General features: G+C 34.3%; 2 protein-coding genes across 2 annotated transcripts; one reads left to right on the top strand and one right to left on the bottom strand.

Annotated features, from left to right (window-relative positions):
* Positions 1-168: 168 nt before the first annotated feature.
* On the bottom strand, positions 169-2,572 carry LOC306984806 (uncharacterized protein). Its single transcript, XM_079586510.1, has 5 exons — positions 2,433-2,572; positions 2,168-2,297; positions 1,748-1,854; positions 652-771; positions 169-473 (listed from the first exon to the last, which is right to left on the bottom strand). The coding sequence occupies exons 1-5, from the start codon at positions 2,535-2,537 to the stop codon at positions 408-410; spliced, it is 528 nt and encodes a 175-aa protein (XP_079442636.1). The 5' UTR covers positions 2,538-2,572; the 3' UTR covers positions 169-407.
* Positions 2,573-2,625: 53 nt separating this feature from the next.
* On the top strand, positions 2,626-13,178 carry txnl1 (thioredoxin-like 1). Its single transcript, XM_079586509.1, has 8 exons — positions 2,626-2,765; positions 3,791-3,887; positions 6,165-6,338; positions 6,419-6,541; positions 9,229-9,298; positions 11,641-11,813; positions 12,614-12,718; positions 12,888-13,178. Exons 1-8 carry the CDS (start codon positions 2,668-2,670, stop codon positions 12,915-12,917), a joined length of 870 nt encoding a protein of 289 aa, XP_079442635.1. The 5' UTR covers positions 2,626-2,667; the 3' UTR covers positions 12,918-13,178.
* The last annotated feature ends 2,675 nt before the right edge of the window (positions 13,179-15,853 follow it).

Below are 15,853 nucleotides of genomic sequence, written 5' to 3'. Positions count from 1 at the left end.
AGAACGGACAGTAAAAGGTACAAACAATTATAAAATGTATTTATTTATTATTTACGTATTTAATCTAATGTTTATCTGTTTTAATCTTATTTATTTCCTTACAATATTTCTAACCGGTTTCAATACGTGACATTTTAAATATGAACGAGTCCTTATCAAACCAGAGACACTGAGCAAGTAGTTTATTAAGATTATATATTATATTAATAACATTTCTACAAACAATATATACATTACTAAACATTTAGGTTAAGGGTTCATCAACATTTGTGACTGTACAAAAAAAACTTTAAATACATAATTTAAAAAAAAAGTTCATAAAACATCAAGCTATTTATGAAACAAATGTGTGTTTTGTGCATTTAATCTCTTCATCACATCAGTGAACTTTCACATTACTGTCGGCATCATCCGATCTCGACCATCTCCAACTCCTCGGTCCATTCTTTATTCCGGACCCATTTCCGGCAGAGCTGCGGACAATAAAGAGAGAGAGAGACATGTATTCATTAGCCAGGAATAATGAATAGACTTCATTCACAGCACTATTTTTATACCCAGCTCACGGAACGTCCTGTAACGTTAATAGAAGGATAGTTGAAAGTTATCAGCTGGTCTTTAATAATGTTTTTGCACATAAATAAGTCTTACAGGATCCCATCCACGCAGGTGAAAGATTCCATACAGGAGCGCAACACAGAAAAGGGTCGTTTCCACGGAAATAGCGCTTTTAAGAAGCACTTTGAAATTATCAGGCAGGTTCTCCAAGAGCTGAAACAACACAACAAATCACTCAATAAATCATATTTCAACATTCAACATTCAACAACAGAACGTTCCAGTAAAAAAGGCAGTCTTTACTCTTTACATTTTCCGACTGTGCAAAAACTAACATATAGTGTGTTACAAAGAACATTATTCTGCTCACAACTTGATTTATTTGATAAAAAATATAGTACAAATTGTGAAATATTATTATGCGAAGGCCGGGATGGGCGATCCTTCAGAAATCATTCTAATATGATGACTTGTAGCACAAGAAACATGTAAGATTATTATTTATCAATGCTGAAAACAGCTTCATATTTTTGTGGAAACTGTGATAGGCATACACTTTATTTTTCAGGATTCTTGGAGGAGTAGAAAGTTCAAAAGAACAGCATTTATTTTAAATATGATATTTTTTTAACTTTATAAATCTTTCGTCTTTATTAATTATTCATTTCTTTCCAAAAATAAATAAATAAATTAAAATCTAACTGACCAAAAACTTGTAGAGTATTATGTCAAATAAATGCAGCGTTGTAAACCTTAAAAAAGTCTTACCAATCTAAAACTTTTGAATGCTATTGTGTGACAATTTTTTTATTGGGGAAATACATTTTTTTAATATTATATAATATGTTGAAATATAAAATGTTTCGTATTGTTTTTACTCTCTAAAGCATTGCACTGCTAGATGTATTATTTAATTATGTAGGCAAAATGCAATTGTTTATAGTTTATTTTTGTAACTATCATTTGTATTATTAATTTTAAGCTATTTTATGATATATTATTTGTATCATTTTATTTATTTGGTTTAATCTTCTTTTTTTAACACTGAATATTTGACTCTAAACTTTTACACAGACACCATTGACACACAGTAACGTTAGTTGACTGTGAAATGATCTGAGCTTCTCAGTTTTAATAACTGATCTTAAACATTCATATGTATATAGATCAGTGGTTATGATCATCATACCTGCTCTTCTCGTCCCTTATAAGACTCTAAGAAAGGAGAAAACTTTAACTCCTTATTTTTCTTAGTTAACGAGGCCACACCAAATCTGCTCTCCTGTGATTTCTTCTCTATAAAACAAACAAACATTCATATAAACAAGAGCATCACAGAATATTTCACATTTTTGAAAAGTAGAGAATAAATTCTTAATAACGATCATAGCTCTAAATCAATATATGTAAAGAAACACATCTAACATCTTGTTTTTGTGGCTAACGTTAGTCAACTTTCTGATTTGTTTTGTTGTTGGATGAGAAACGGTTTATTGACCGCAATGGTTGGAATTAGCAACCAAAATAACAGTTTATTCTTAATAAGCATAATTAACATAAATATTCTTAGTATATCTATAATATATATATATTTAGACTAAAAACACACCGTACTCAGCGGTCGTCTGGTTCAGCGCGACTAACGAAACTAGGAATAAAACCATCAAAGTTTTGATCCTGCTCATGTTTAGGTCAAGTTGAAATGACCCGTCACCCGTCACCATAGAAACACAAACGTACTGGAAAAAAAAAAGATAAAAAATGTTTACTTTTATTTTTACAAAACATTCACATATATACATATAATCTGAGTGACACATTCATTTATAATAAATGCAAGTAAATAAAAAAACATAAATATTAGTTATTTGTACCTCACGACAGTTGCTGAGGATTTGCGACATCTCATGAACGGTTTCGGTGATGACGCGCACCGGGCAACGCCGCATGTGATTGGTCAGCTCGCCGTTTTTCGTCATCACTACACAGGAAGTGTGTTACGGGACAATTGTCGTGCCGCGCCGAGCGTCTCAGTGATTTTGATCAATCTGACCGATTATAGGTGATTAATAACGCTTTTCAGCGATTCGTTCCCCGTGTTTTTGAGTCATGGTCGGGGTGAAGGTGATTGGGAATGACTCGGAGTTCCAGGCGGAGCTGAGCGGCGCAGGATCCAGGCTGGCCGTGGTGAAGTTCACCATGAGTGGGTGAGTGAGTGTGTGTGAGGCCCCTGCAGCCGAACCTGACAGAACCGAGAACACACACACACACACACACACACACACAGAGAGATCGAGAGTCCGAGCCGGGTCAGAACAGCACAGACTGACCCGCCACTCAAGACACAAGACTGAACGAAGGACAAGAACAGAACACACACCGGCATGACTTAGCAAAACACACACACACACACACACACACACACACACCCTCTGATATTTCAAAAATTTAACACATTCACATGTTGGCTAATGGTCACATGACAAGCAGGTAAACACTTAAAGTGTAAAAATAAAAGTTTGTGTTTACATAATATACGTGTTTGTACTGTGTATAATTATTATGTATATATAATAAATACACACATATGCATGTATATTTCATGTGTATATTATATTTGATGTGTATAATCGCGATTATACACCCAGCACTTATTTAAATATGTGTTTAATATTGTATAATTATTAAAGAATTATAATTAAACACTTATTGTTATTAATACATTTTTGTGTATTCATTTATTTTAGTTGTGCACTTTTATGATTTAATTGTTGTTATTATTATTATTATTATTATACATTAATGAATAACTGCCAGGTTGAATAGTTTATAATTTCTCAATCTAATATTTAGGAGAAATGTTCTTAGTAAATTTATCGTTTAGTGTAATTTAGAGATGTAGTTGTTTTTAAACACAGATTTAAAGTCACTTTTAGTTCTTATGTTTTTATGTAATATTCCAATGTTTATTCTAAATGATTTATCGGTGTCTAAATATCATTATTGTGTTTATAAGAGTTGATCCTCCCTCGTGCAGCATCTCTTCTCTGATGATGTGGGCGGGGCAACCTGTCAATCACATGATATCAGCCAATAGCAAACCACAACCATCCAATCAAGCCCCGCCCACATTGGTTCTCGTTCCAGAAGCCGGACATATTGAAGGGAAACGTGTCCTAGTTCTTGTTCTGAGAGGATAATGTTTAACTGACGATGGTTTCTCTCTGTCCAGGTGTCGTCCGTGTGTCAGAATAGCTCCAGCGTTCAACATGTTGAGCAACAAATACCCTCAGGTTGTGTTTCTAGAAGTCGACGTCCACGTCTGTCAGGTGAGAGATTATTGTAAAGTTAATAGTATAAAAACTAGACATTAAAAAAGAAGTAACACTTTACAATAAGGTCTCATTTTTTACATTAGTTTTTGTATTAAATAACATGAACTAACAAAGAGCAATACATTTAATTAATTTTTTATTAATCTGTGTTAAAATTAGTTAATAAAAATCCAGCTGTTCATGTTAGTTCAGTACATTTACTAATGTAAACAAATACAACCTTTGATTTCATAAAGTATTAGTAAATGTTGAAATTAATATGAATAAACAATAATAAACGCTGTAAAAGTAGAACTAATGTTAACTAATGAAACCTTGTTGTAAAGTGTTACCCAAAAAAACTAATAAAAATGAATAAAACTTGATTAAAATGGGTAAAGTAAAACTTAAAATGTTAAAATATGAATAAAAACTATAATCGTATCTTAATGATACTAAAATAACACCACTGTAAAAACATGTTTTATGTATTTCAACACAAGTTTTTATTTACTTAAAGGGGTCATGACATGAGAAACCAAATTTGCCTTGATCTTTTGGTATATAAGAGGTCTTTGTACCATTAAAACGTCCTGCAAGTTTCATAGCTTAAGACGTCCTCCCCATTATAAACGAATCATTTATTTAATCAAGCTCTAAATACAGCTCGTTCTGGATCCATGGTAAGAAGTGACGTCACGGTACGAAGTGACGTACCAGCGTTTGCATATGACCGCCTCCAGCGCAAGACAACTACGCTTAAAGCGCAAGGCAACTACGCTCATTTCATATCGTTGTCGCGCCCGCGCGCTGCGCGCCTCACAAGTGTTCAGTCGCCGGACAGCGAGTGGGTCTGTGTACAGGGAAATGACGATGCCGCAGATGTGCTGTTCCTGGCTGTGGACAAACTACATCTCTGAATACGCTGCGAAAGATCCAGTCGTCAGGGAAAAATGGATGCACTTTATTTTTTGCGGACGTCTCAGTCACGGCAGTGTTAATTTAAGCGTTTGTTCTATACATTTTAAGGATGACTGTTTTGAGCTTTGCCAGAAAACTGTTGCTCAAAGATAAGTCCGTGCCGACTATTCTGGGCTCAACATCGACGACGCAAACTGTAAGTAATGTATTTAAAACTTTAAACTACTTTTTAAATACGCTGAAAGATCCAGTCGTCAGGGAAAAATGGATGCACTTTATTTTTTGCGGACGTCCCAGTCACGGCAGTGTTCTATACATTTGAAGGATGACTGTTTTGAGGAAAAAATCCCAATATGATGCTTGGCTTTGCCAGAAAACTGTTGCTCAAAGATAAGTCCGTGCCGACTGTTCTGGGCTCAATAACGACGACGCAAACTTACTTTTTACCATGGCTAATATAAACACATTTGTATAAGAGAATCTTGAAAATATGTCGCCTTTCTAGTAGGCCTACATGTGATAGAAAATTAAAAATGTTGCCTTTATCAATGCTGCATCTTCAAAGATGGCCTGTCTGTGCATGCATTTTTGTCCGTGGTACACCCTATCATTTCATTGGAATTAGTTAAATAATGTTAAACTGTTAGCAAATTAAGCTATAGGATAATTATGCAACAATAATCCGTTTTCAAGTGTCTCGGGTTAATTTTTTTTTATTAATTCAAAATAGTTTCACTTTCCATGTGGACACGGGCTGATCCAGTCTTCGTTGTCGTGGTGATGGTTCATTTTCCTCTGATTCCGGCTCAAACATAATAAGGTTTTATCATTGCAAGAGCCATCGCTTCGCATGCATCACCCGCTATTAAACAGTTACGCTGAATCCGCACAGGTTCTGGCTGGGGGCGTTAATAATTGATGCATAGGCACTGACGTTAGCCAATCACAGCAGTGGGCGTTAACACTGAACTCTTAAAGGGGAAACACCCCCAAAACAGACTGTGTGAATCAGAGGATGAGAAACAGGGAAAGGTCATAAATCACTACATTTTAAAAGTTTTTTGTAAAAAAAACTATAGTAATACTATAATTGCACCTAAGGGAACATAATAATAAAATAAAAAAAACCATGTCATGACCCCTTTAAGTATAATCTGTAAAGTATTGTAATAAAGTATATAAAGTATATAATAAATTGGCTGTAAAGTAATTTAAGCTTAAAATATATTAAACTGACTTAAAAAAACCCGAGTTCAATCTCGTATAACTTATAAAAGTAAGGCAAAGTGATGTATAAACATAAGTTTGCATGAATCAATCATGTAATTTTTTACAGTTTGTGACCATAAGTGTTTCCCCCCCGTCTCCTAGGCAACAGCCGCAGCCAATAATATCTCGGCGACGCCGACGTTCCAGTTCTTCCGAAACAAAGTGCGCGTGGACCAGTATCAGGGCGCAGACGCTTCCGGCCTGGAGGAGAAGATCAAACAGCATGTGGAGAACGATCCCGGGAGCAACGAAGACTCGGATATTCCCAAAGGCTACGTGAGTCTTGCAGGCTGGGGTTTGATGGGGTTCGTGAGCTGTGAACTTTGACCTTTGAGAGTGTCGCTTGTTGTGTTCAGATGGACCTGATGCCGTTCGTGAGTAAAGCCGGCTGTGAATGTCTGAATGAGAGCGACGACTGCGGCTTCGACAACTGCTTAATCAAGGACTCCACCTACCTGGAGTCCGACTGTGACGAACAGGTGAACACGCTCGCGGCTTGTAATGCTATGTTCAAGTCACGTTTATTTGTACGCGCTTTTCACAATACACATAATTTCATAGCAACTTTACAGAAAGTGCATGAGTCCATATGACAATCTAGAGCAGGGGTCGGCAAGTAACTTTGGCCGCGGGCCAATATTTTTTTTATCCAGTAGATGGCGGGCCAGCTACATGGAATAGGCCTATTCGTTACGGTGAAATAACAAAATATAATGCACACAAACGTGTCCCTACTACTTATATACAACCACTGATGAGCATAATCGGTTTTGATGAAGAAAAAAAAACGAAAAAAAAAAAAAACTTTACAAATGCAGATTAGAACCCAGAAGCTTTTACACACTTGACGAAAGTTCTACCACTGGACCATTTAAGCACACGAGAAAATGCAGCGGATACATATATTGGATTTAGTATTGTATTACCAATGGACTGTACAACTTTTGAACTTTATTCCTTTTTTTAAATTATTATTTATTCGGGACACAAGAGGTCTGCGCGGGACTGTTTTTTTCCGCTTAAAATACTTAAAAGTAAAAGCTTAAAAGTGTTCACCTGCTTTAAAATTTTAGATCTCGTTTTCAGAATCTCAAATCTCAAAAACAAGTCGTTTTTCATTTTTTTATTTTTGGTTTTAATTTGGGGGAAAAAAAACGATTGAACGAATGATACACGGCAGTGATGCGCGGATCAATGTATAAACAACCCGCACCCGACCGACGTTTTCAACCCGCCCGCAACTCGGACCGCAAACAAAAGAAAGAAAATATTGTACCCGACCCGCATATTGGGCCATAGACGTAGGAACTAGGGGTGCGCATTTTTCTGAATGCTGTGTTTTGTAATAAAGGCTTGATTTATTCATTTATTTAGTTTCATTTTCTTAACAATTAAGATGCTGCATGTGTTTATCCAGTCTAATCGAAGTGTGCGTCTCTCCTCCGAATTTCCCAACAAAAACCCCGCCTCCTCTCAGAAAATACATAAAACTGACATTACTGAGCTATATGCGTTTAAAAGTAGCCTATTAAAATAGCCCAATGGCATTGCTCAGTTCAACGTTTTGGGAAATCGGGCATTTTGTCCCGCTTCAGCTCTTATTCAAAAGTTAATAACGCGCTCAACATTCAGGTAAATAAGGATTTCCCACTGTCATCTCTGCAGACTGAGCTCGTGCGTCATCCTCGCGCAGTTATTAAGCCAATAAAGTGTAGACCTATGTATTTCATAGAACATTATGTCTAGTACTATATAAATTACAATGGTTTAATTGGCATCTTTATTTCAAACGACCCGACCGACCGCGACCCGAATATCATTAAAAATATTTTTGGATGACTCGTAACCGCGGGTGACCGCAGGCACTCGTCGCTCATTTTTGATCATCTCGCGCATCACTGATTCACGGGGCCTATTTGTAAACCGTTATAGTAAAAAAAAAAAAATATAAAAAAAAAACAGACTTCCAAAATAATCCGGCGGGCCAGAAAATATTGCTGGCGGGCCAGTTTTGGCCCGCGGGCCGCCAGTTGCCGACCCCTGATCTAGAGTGTGTTATCTGAGGAAACTTTCAGAAATATACATATACTAAGTCACATTTAGCTAAAAATTTATTATTTTAAAGAATGTAATAATTTAATGCAGATGTTTAATGCAATGTTGACATAAACGCCCTGTTTACATGTGAAGGAACTAACTGTGTGTGTGTGTGTGTGTGTGTTCCCGGTGTCACAAGGATTCACAAACTTTTGTCAGCCGAACCCCTTTTGAGCTAAAAATCATAGATTTAAAGTTAATATTTCAATAATTTAACAACTTAGTCACATGTTCTCTAATGTTCAACAAATACAATAGTTAAATAAAGTGTTTTATTTTGATTATTTATTATAATAAATTGACTACTAAATTTCAGACGCTGCATAATGTGTTATTTTAATATTTATATACTATTCATAGTGCTCATGAGTATTTAGAACTACCTTTTATTTTTACATTTTCAGTTTAATTTGATTAAATTATTATTAATATTATCATTATTTAGTTTATATCTATCCATCCAATGTTTAATTTAGTAAATTTTGTTATGTGCCTTTTAATTTTTTAGGTAACACTTTACAATACGTTTTTTATTTGTTAACATTAGTTATTGTATTAACTAACTACGATCAATACATTAGTATTCATAATCTTTGTTAATGTTAGTTAATCCCGCTGTTCATGTTAGTTCACAGTGCTAATGCTAACAAATTCAACTTTTGATTTTAATAATGTATTAGTAAATGTTGAAATGAACATTAACAAAGAATAATAAGTGCAGTTCATGTTAACTAATCTAGTTAAATAATGTCAACAAATGAAACCTAAATGTATTTTATTTCATAATATTACTATTTAGGTTTAATTTTTTTATGCCTTTTTTCCCAAAATTGTAGTTTTTTTATCTTTAGTTCAGTTTAAGTGTATTTTATTTCCAGTAATTTTAGAGCTTCAGCTTGTGTTTATTTCCAGGGTTTAGTTGCCGTATCTAATGGCCGTTTAACTGAAAGTGAAAGTGTTGATGTTTCATAAGATCATATCACAGTGTGTGTGAGTGTGTGTGTCTCGAGTGTGTGAATATGATCTGTAGTGTTGATCTCATGACTGATTCTTCTGCGATGGTTTGCAGCTTCTCATCACGATCTCCTTCAATCAGCCGGTCAAACTCTTCTCCCTGAAGCTGCTGTCCGCTGAGCTCGGTAAGACACCCGCTCTCCTTGCTTGACATTACAAGATTGTGATCTCAATTCACACACAGGGATCCCACGGGTCCTTCAAAGTTTGTGAATCTGAAAAAAATAAAATAAAATTCAAGGCCCTGGAAAGTTTTTGACAATAAACATACAGTGCTTGAATTTATTTAAGTTTTCTGGAAAAAAAATCTATATAATTTCCTCCGGTCCGCTATTGTGTTATTTGTGACCCTGGACCACAAAACCAGTCACATGGGTCAATGTATACATCATATAAAGCTGAATAAATAATCTCTCCACTGATGTGTGGTTTGTTAGGATAAGACAATATTTGGTCGAGACACAACTATTGTAAATCTGGAATCTGAGGAGCAAAAAAATGTAAACATTGAGAAAATCTCCTTTAAAGTTGTGCATTTATGTTCACGATTGTGCTGCATTCACTCACAAAAATACATGTTTATATATTTACGGTAGGACATTTACTAAATATCTTCATGGAACATGATCTTAATATCTTAATGATTTTTGGCATAAAAGAAAAATGTATAATTTTGATCCATACAATGTATAGTTGCTATTGCCACAGATATACCCGTGCGGCTCCAGACTGGTGTAGTGATCCAGGGACACATTTCGCCAACACTTCATGTCTTATGCGTTTGTTTCTGGACACAACAAATGTGTTCCCACATTCAAGTCCTTGAATTTGAGGATATTGAACCTGGAAAATCCTTGAAAGTCCTTGAATTTGAAGTTAACGAGGTGTGGGAACCCTGCAAACACCCACGAGTGTGTCTCCTGTGTCTATTAAACCTTTGATAAAATCACACAAACATTCAGATCTGTGTTCTGATATCGGAGAGAGCCGTTGTCATGTACAGATATTCAGTCTTTTCAGCCACACAGTTTCATTATTTCTGTCTTACAATCATTCATATGATCACAGAAGCACTGGGATAAAAGATTATAGTTCAGATATAAACACTGATGTCTACAGTAGCGATCAAAATAGAGTAAATCTGCTTTAGAAAGTAACTTGATGCTTTAAATAAAGATTTTATCAATTACATCATTACACCAGTAGGTGGAGACAAGAGTCTGTTAGAAAATGTGTTTGTCATTGAATCATTCATTCGAAAGATTCGTTCAAAAACGCTGATTCATCCAGTAATGAAACAAGTGAAGTCTATATGAGTGAGTCATTGAATCATTCACTCAAACTGATTTTTTAAATAATAATACATTCTAGTTAATTTAATCTTTTTAAATAGACTGCATGTTATTTTTAGATATGATTCTCGATTTATCCAGAATAACATAGACAGAATATCCGCAAAGTGAAAAAAAAAAAATATATATAATGCAAAAAAAAAACGTATAATATTTTTAGCTAGTTACTTTACTTTAGCAACTATACTCCTTTTTAATTAGTTTAACTTGTTACTAAAACTAATATAGACATTTAAAAAAAAAAAGCAAAACCTACTGATATGTACAGGTATATCACAATATGTATGCTGTAAATGTAAGTTGTATAAATAAATCAAGAAGAGTTAGTGATTTTCTTTTTTTTTTGTTCTTGTCAATAATGTTATTTGATTAAAAAAGTATTTTTTTATTGTTAGAATTGTGATTTCATAATATTTAGATATGAATCCAACTGGAAAAACTTGTGAAAAGATATTGTTTCAGTTAATAGCATATAATAGCATATAGTGGAGCATATAGCCATCTAGTGGCTAAAATTATAAAACTACATGATCCAAAATATGGGCAAAAAAATGTGACACTAAAGCATGTCAAAATATCCATGTTATCCCCATAAATGAAATTTAGAAATTTTTGTCTTTTATAAAGTGAATTTTACATAAAAAGCTGTTTTTGTATAAAAACCTATTGAAAAAAAAAATATTTTTTTAATTTATATAAATTTAAAATGTATCATAAATCCTCCAAAAACTGCACAAATGTGGAGTAAAAACATTAATAAACAGTGTAAAATTACATTTGTTAAAAAAAAACTATTATTCTGTTACAAAATTACATATCATTGCCTGGGGTCTCCAGGGACCCAGAAGATCACGAGTGTCACTATTTTTTTCACGCTAACATAAAAACAGATATCATTACAATAAAAAAAAAATTTGTAGATCTAAAAAGGGTTGAGAGCCGTACAAAGTTTCATGCCATTTGGACAAAGATAAATAAATAAAAAATTCAGCAAAAGTAATTTGTGGGTTCAAAAGCCCCCGAAGACCATCAGAGGGTTAAGAAGTGTTATTTGAATCCTCTCAGACCTGTTCACACTGATATAAACCCTATATCGTCTCGCCGTGTGTTTTCAGCTCAAGCCCCGAAGAGTGTGAAGATCTTCATCAATCTTCCTCGTTCCATGGGTTTCGATGACGCGGAGAGAAGTGAGGCGACGCAGGCGCTGGATCTGTCCGAGGAAGACTACAAAGATGACGGACTCATCCCGCTCCGATACGTCAAGTTCCAGAACGTCAACAGTGTGACTGTATGTGCAATTACACTCGTGATGCTGGGACAATAGCACAGATGATTTAAACCATTTATGTTTTTTTAGTTTAAAATACAAAAATTGCATATTCAATAAAACTACATAAATTAAATAAAAATATAAATACTAATAATATCAAATAAAAATAAATAACTACAGGATTTTATTTCAGCATATTAAAATTATATATAAATATATATATATTAAAATACTTTTAGCATTCCGATTAGTGTAAAAATTCCCCATACATCAAATCCAAACTTATAATTTTTGCAACTTTTGTAAAAAATAGTCCATCTTTAAATGTTTATCTTATTTAATTGTTCTAAACCTGTATGAGTTTCTTTCTTCTGTTGAATACAAAATATATTATGAAGAATGTCGGTAACCAAATAGTTTCTGGTTCCCATTGACTTCCATAGTATGAAAAAAAATGGTTTCTGGTTCCCATTGACTTCCATAGTATGAAAAAAAAATGGTTTCTGGTTCCCATTGACTTCCATAGTATGAAAAAAAATGGTTTCTGGTTCCCATTGACTTCCATAGTATGAAAAAAAAAATAGTTTCTGGTTCCCATTGACTTCCATAGTATGAAAAACCATCAACTGTTTGGTTACCAACATTAAAAATATAGAAAAAATAGAAACTCGTACAGGTTTAGAACAACATTAGGGTGAATAAATGATGACAAATTGTATATTTGGGCGAACTATAATATTTATAATCTATAATATATTTAATATGATGGTATTTTGAGCCCCTTGAGTTTCTCATTTTCCACCTGTTTGTATTTTCAGTTATTTATCAAGTCAAACCAAGGAGACGAAGAGACGACAAAAGTGAACTATTTGACGTTTATCGGCACTCCTGTCCAGGCAACAAACATGAACGACTTCAAACGGGTGAGGAAATATTAATAACCAACAATAATATCATAACCCACTTTCCACCATTCAATCAAATCCTGATGAATACACTCTGTATGAAATTATTCTCCGGTTAAAAATGTATTGCTTAGCATGATGGAAGTTACATGTGTTGCGTTTGATGTTTTGTGTGTGTCAAATGCAGGTTGTGGGTAAGAAGGGAGAAAGTCACTGAAGAGGAAAAGACGACACGACATATTGCTGCAATCTCTCCACGGGCGTCTCTCTCCGCCAACATGACTGGGCAAAATCAACACACACACACACACACACACGGAGCTGAGCGCCGGATACGTCCCTCAGCTCGCCATCAGAGGGAGAGAGAGCGAGAGAAGATACAGCTTTGTCTCAATGAGGCCATGAATCACCAATAATTTTTATCTGAAAACCTCCTGAAAATGTTCCTGTAAATAAAGTCGATCCTTTTTCAAAGGCATGTGGCTACTGTCTATCTGTCTATCTACTCAGAGCTGAAACTTTTGCCTTTACATCATTTTACATGACTCTAAATGCATTTTTTGTGCCATTTTTCTTGAAAATAATGTGCTGCTGTTCTTGTTCTGGCCGCTGGGTGGCAGCAGACGCCATGTAATCAGCGCGTGTCCGCGGGCGCGCGTCTGGAGCGCGTTCCTGTGAGAGGAGCTTCGCTATGTAAAAACGAAACGAAAAATGAAAACGGGCTTATTGATAAAGCCATTCAAAACCCATCGCGTTTAGTTGGAATATTATCCTTTCATTTGTTTGAATCATATAATTCACAATTTACAATAATTTACATTAAAATTATAATACATATAATTAAATCATTTGAATAACGGCGTGTTTTCATGAAGGAATAAATGAAAAATTCCTTGCATAAAACATACGTTTAAAACATTATATTTAAAACGCAAACTATATATTATTTTGTTCTGTGGAAAATATGAGGAAAAAAACTAATGTGAAAATTTAGTGTTTCTGCTAAATATTTTGTTCGAGGAAATATTGATTATTAGGCCTATTTATAGGCTATAAAAACTAAATATCTAGTATAGGCCTATGCGACTATTATTATTTAATTTGTCATGATTGTTTAATTAGCCTATTATAATAAGGATATTAATAACAACAACAGAATAAAAATATGATTGATAAATCTGTTCAATCTCGGATTCTTGTGAATATTATAGTCTCTTAAATCGATCGAAATGAATAATTGGAAAAAGTCGCGCATAAACTCACTATTTAAATTACGCTTTATTTCACATTTGGTTATTATTAAAATATCAATGTAATAATGTTCCTAATATCATGCGCCGGTCACAACCAAAATATTTATTTCATTTCTATTTTAATTCTGTAAGCTTTTAATTTGTGAATATTTGTCAGGTGTTTTCATGAACGCGCTTGTTTTCTGTGGGCTTATGATTTAGCATAAATAACACACGCAAATACATTTCTGTTTATATATTAAAAAAACACTCATTATGAAGGCTAAATGAAATATGTTCAGTGCTTTTTTTTTAAACGACACTTTTTGCTAATTTAATAACGAACAACATGCATTGTTTTTGTTAAACGTTAATAAAAAAACGAATTATGCTTTTTTAATGAAAGATAAATGTGTATTTTCAATTTACACGTTTTTACAATTTCAATTTAATTCACGTTTTATAATTAAAGCAGTCATATTTATATCCGTAATGTTATATAAATGTGCACGTGGACCATATTAAATACGGCAGATTCTATATTCATAAAGCTTCGCGGGTCCATATGAGGTTAATTTCTCTGTATATTAAATGTTTGAGGTGTTATGTGTCCATTTTGCTCTACAATAGTTGTGTAAAAGAGAGTGAACTCGCAGGCCTGGTGATCTGAAGTGCTTTCACAGACTCGAGGTCAGATGCTTCGGTTAAACAGGATGTTGGAAGGCAATGAAACATGTTCAGTAATGTAATAATAAGTGTATGAAAGAGGGTTCAGTTCAGCGTTAGCGGTCAGTGTGCTTCTGCTTTCTGGATCAGGAGGACGGCAGTTCAAATATAAAGAGTCAACAAAATGAACGATCGGGTTTCAAAACCGCATTACACTGGAGTCAAGATCAGACGCGATGTTTTTCATTTAAAAGGGTTTTTAGGAACTCGGATCACTACTAGCTGACAGATGAAGCAGGTGTCGTGTGAAATCAAGCAGTCTGTCTCAAAAACTACACGGCACGCCCTAAAAACAGCAGCAAAAATAGACTTTTAAACCAACCAGAAATATTATTTTCACAGACTGATGACGCGTTTTAATGAGCATCGTAAATCCTGCAATTTTATTTATATTGTATTTATTTTTTAAATGTATGTAGATTTATAACACTATTCTTTGTATTATATTACCTATCAAATTACAAAACAAAAATAAAAAAAACTAGTTAACTGTTTGACATAAATTCGACATTTGATTAATCTCTCTCTATTTTCCCCCCTATTTTTGAAAGTTGTGAAAACACTATTGTGGAAGTTTTTCTTTTGCTATTTGAGCAAATGGGAAAACAATACATATATTTAATGTATTCTCTCATGATTCACCCAAATAATGGTGAAATGTGAAAAGGGTCTATCATTCTGCGCGCTCGCGATTGTTGAAGTGCCGTTGGAACAGGCGGGATTTTCTATTTGAATTTAAACAAAATGGTGGCGGTTTCCAGAACAGCGCCTACAGGTAAGCATTGTTTTCTACGTTTAAAGTTACATACAGAAGATATTATTCAACATTATAATACACATAAATATAAGTGGATTTCATGTTAAACACAAGTGAAATTGTATGGAGAACTGAATTTTTGTTCTGAAGAAAATGCAGGCTAAGTATGTAGTAGGCCTAGCCTTACCTGCACCCAAATCTGGTTTTACAGTGCCGTTGCTAAGGTGTTGTTATGGGCTTCTGAGTGTTTTTTTTAGGAAACCCTTCCTGTGGTGTTTTGCTGTATTTCAACTATGGTGTTCTGATCGCCTTTCTAAAGCGTTGATAGTGGGTTTTATCGCGTTTCTAAACCGTCATGGTGTTCTGAGTAGTTATAACGTTAATGTGTTTCCAAATTCCAACCCGTTGCTATAATGCCACGAGTGGATTTATGTGCAT

This window comes from Phoxinus phoxinus (assembly GCF_949152265.1).
Source record: "Phoxinus phoxinus genome assembly, chromosome: 17".
NCBI classification, from domain to species: Eukaryota; Metazoa; Chordata; class Actinopteri; order Cypriniformes; family Leuciscidae; genus Phoxinus; species Phoxinus phoxinus.
Note: the sequence above shows the minus strand (reverse complement) of the source record. Positions and strands in the feature narration are given on the sequence as shown.

Coding starts and splice junctions, on each gene's coding strand:
- LOC306984806 (XM_079586510.1), bottom strand. CDS start 2,537: ATGACGAAAAACGGCGAGCTGACCAATCACATGCGGCGTTGCCCGGTG. Junction 2,298..2,432: donor TCCTCAGCAACTGTCGTGAG/GTACAAATAACT, acceptor TTTTTTTTCCAG/TACGTTTGTGTTTCTATGGT. Junction 1,855..2,167: donor CCAGACGACCGCTGAGTACG/GTGTGTTTTTAG, acceptor TTTGTTTTATAG/AGAAGAAATCACAGGAGAGC.
- txnl1 (XM_079586509.1), top strand. CDS start 2,668: ATGGTCGGGGTGAAGGTGATTGGGAATGACTCGGAGTTCCAGGCGGAG. Junction 2,766..3,790: donor GTGAAGTTCACCATGAGTGG/GTGAGTGAGTGT, acceptor CTCTCTGTCCAG/GTGTCGTCCGTGTGTCAGAA. Junction 11,814..12,613: donor AGAACGTCAACAGTGTGACT/GTATGTGCAATT, acceptor TTGTATTTTCAG/TTATTTATCAAGTCAAACCA.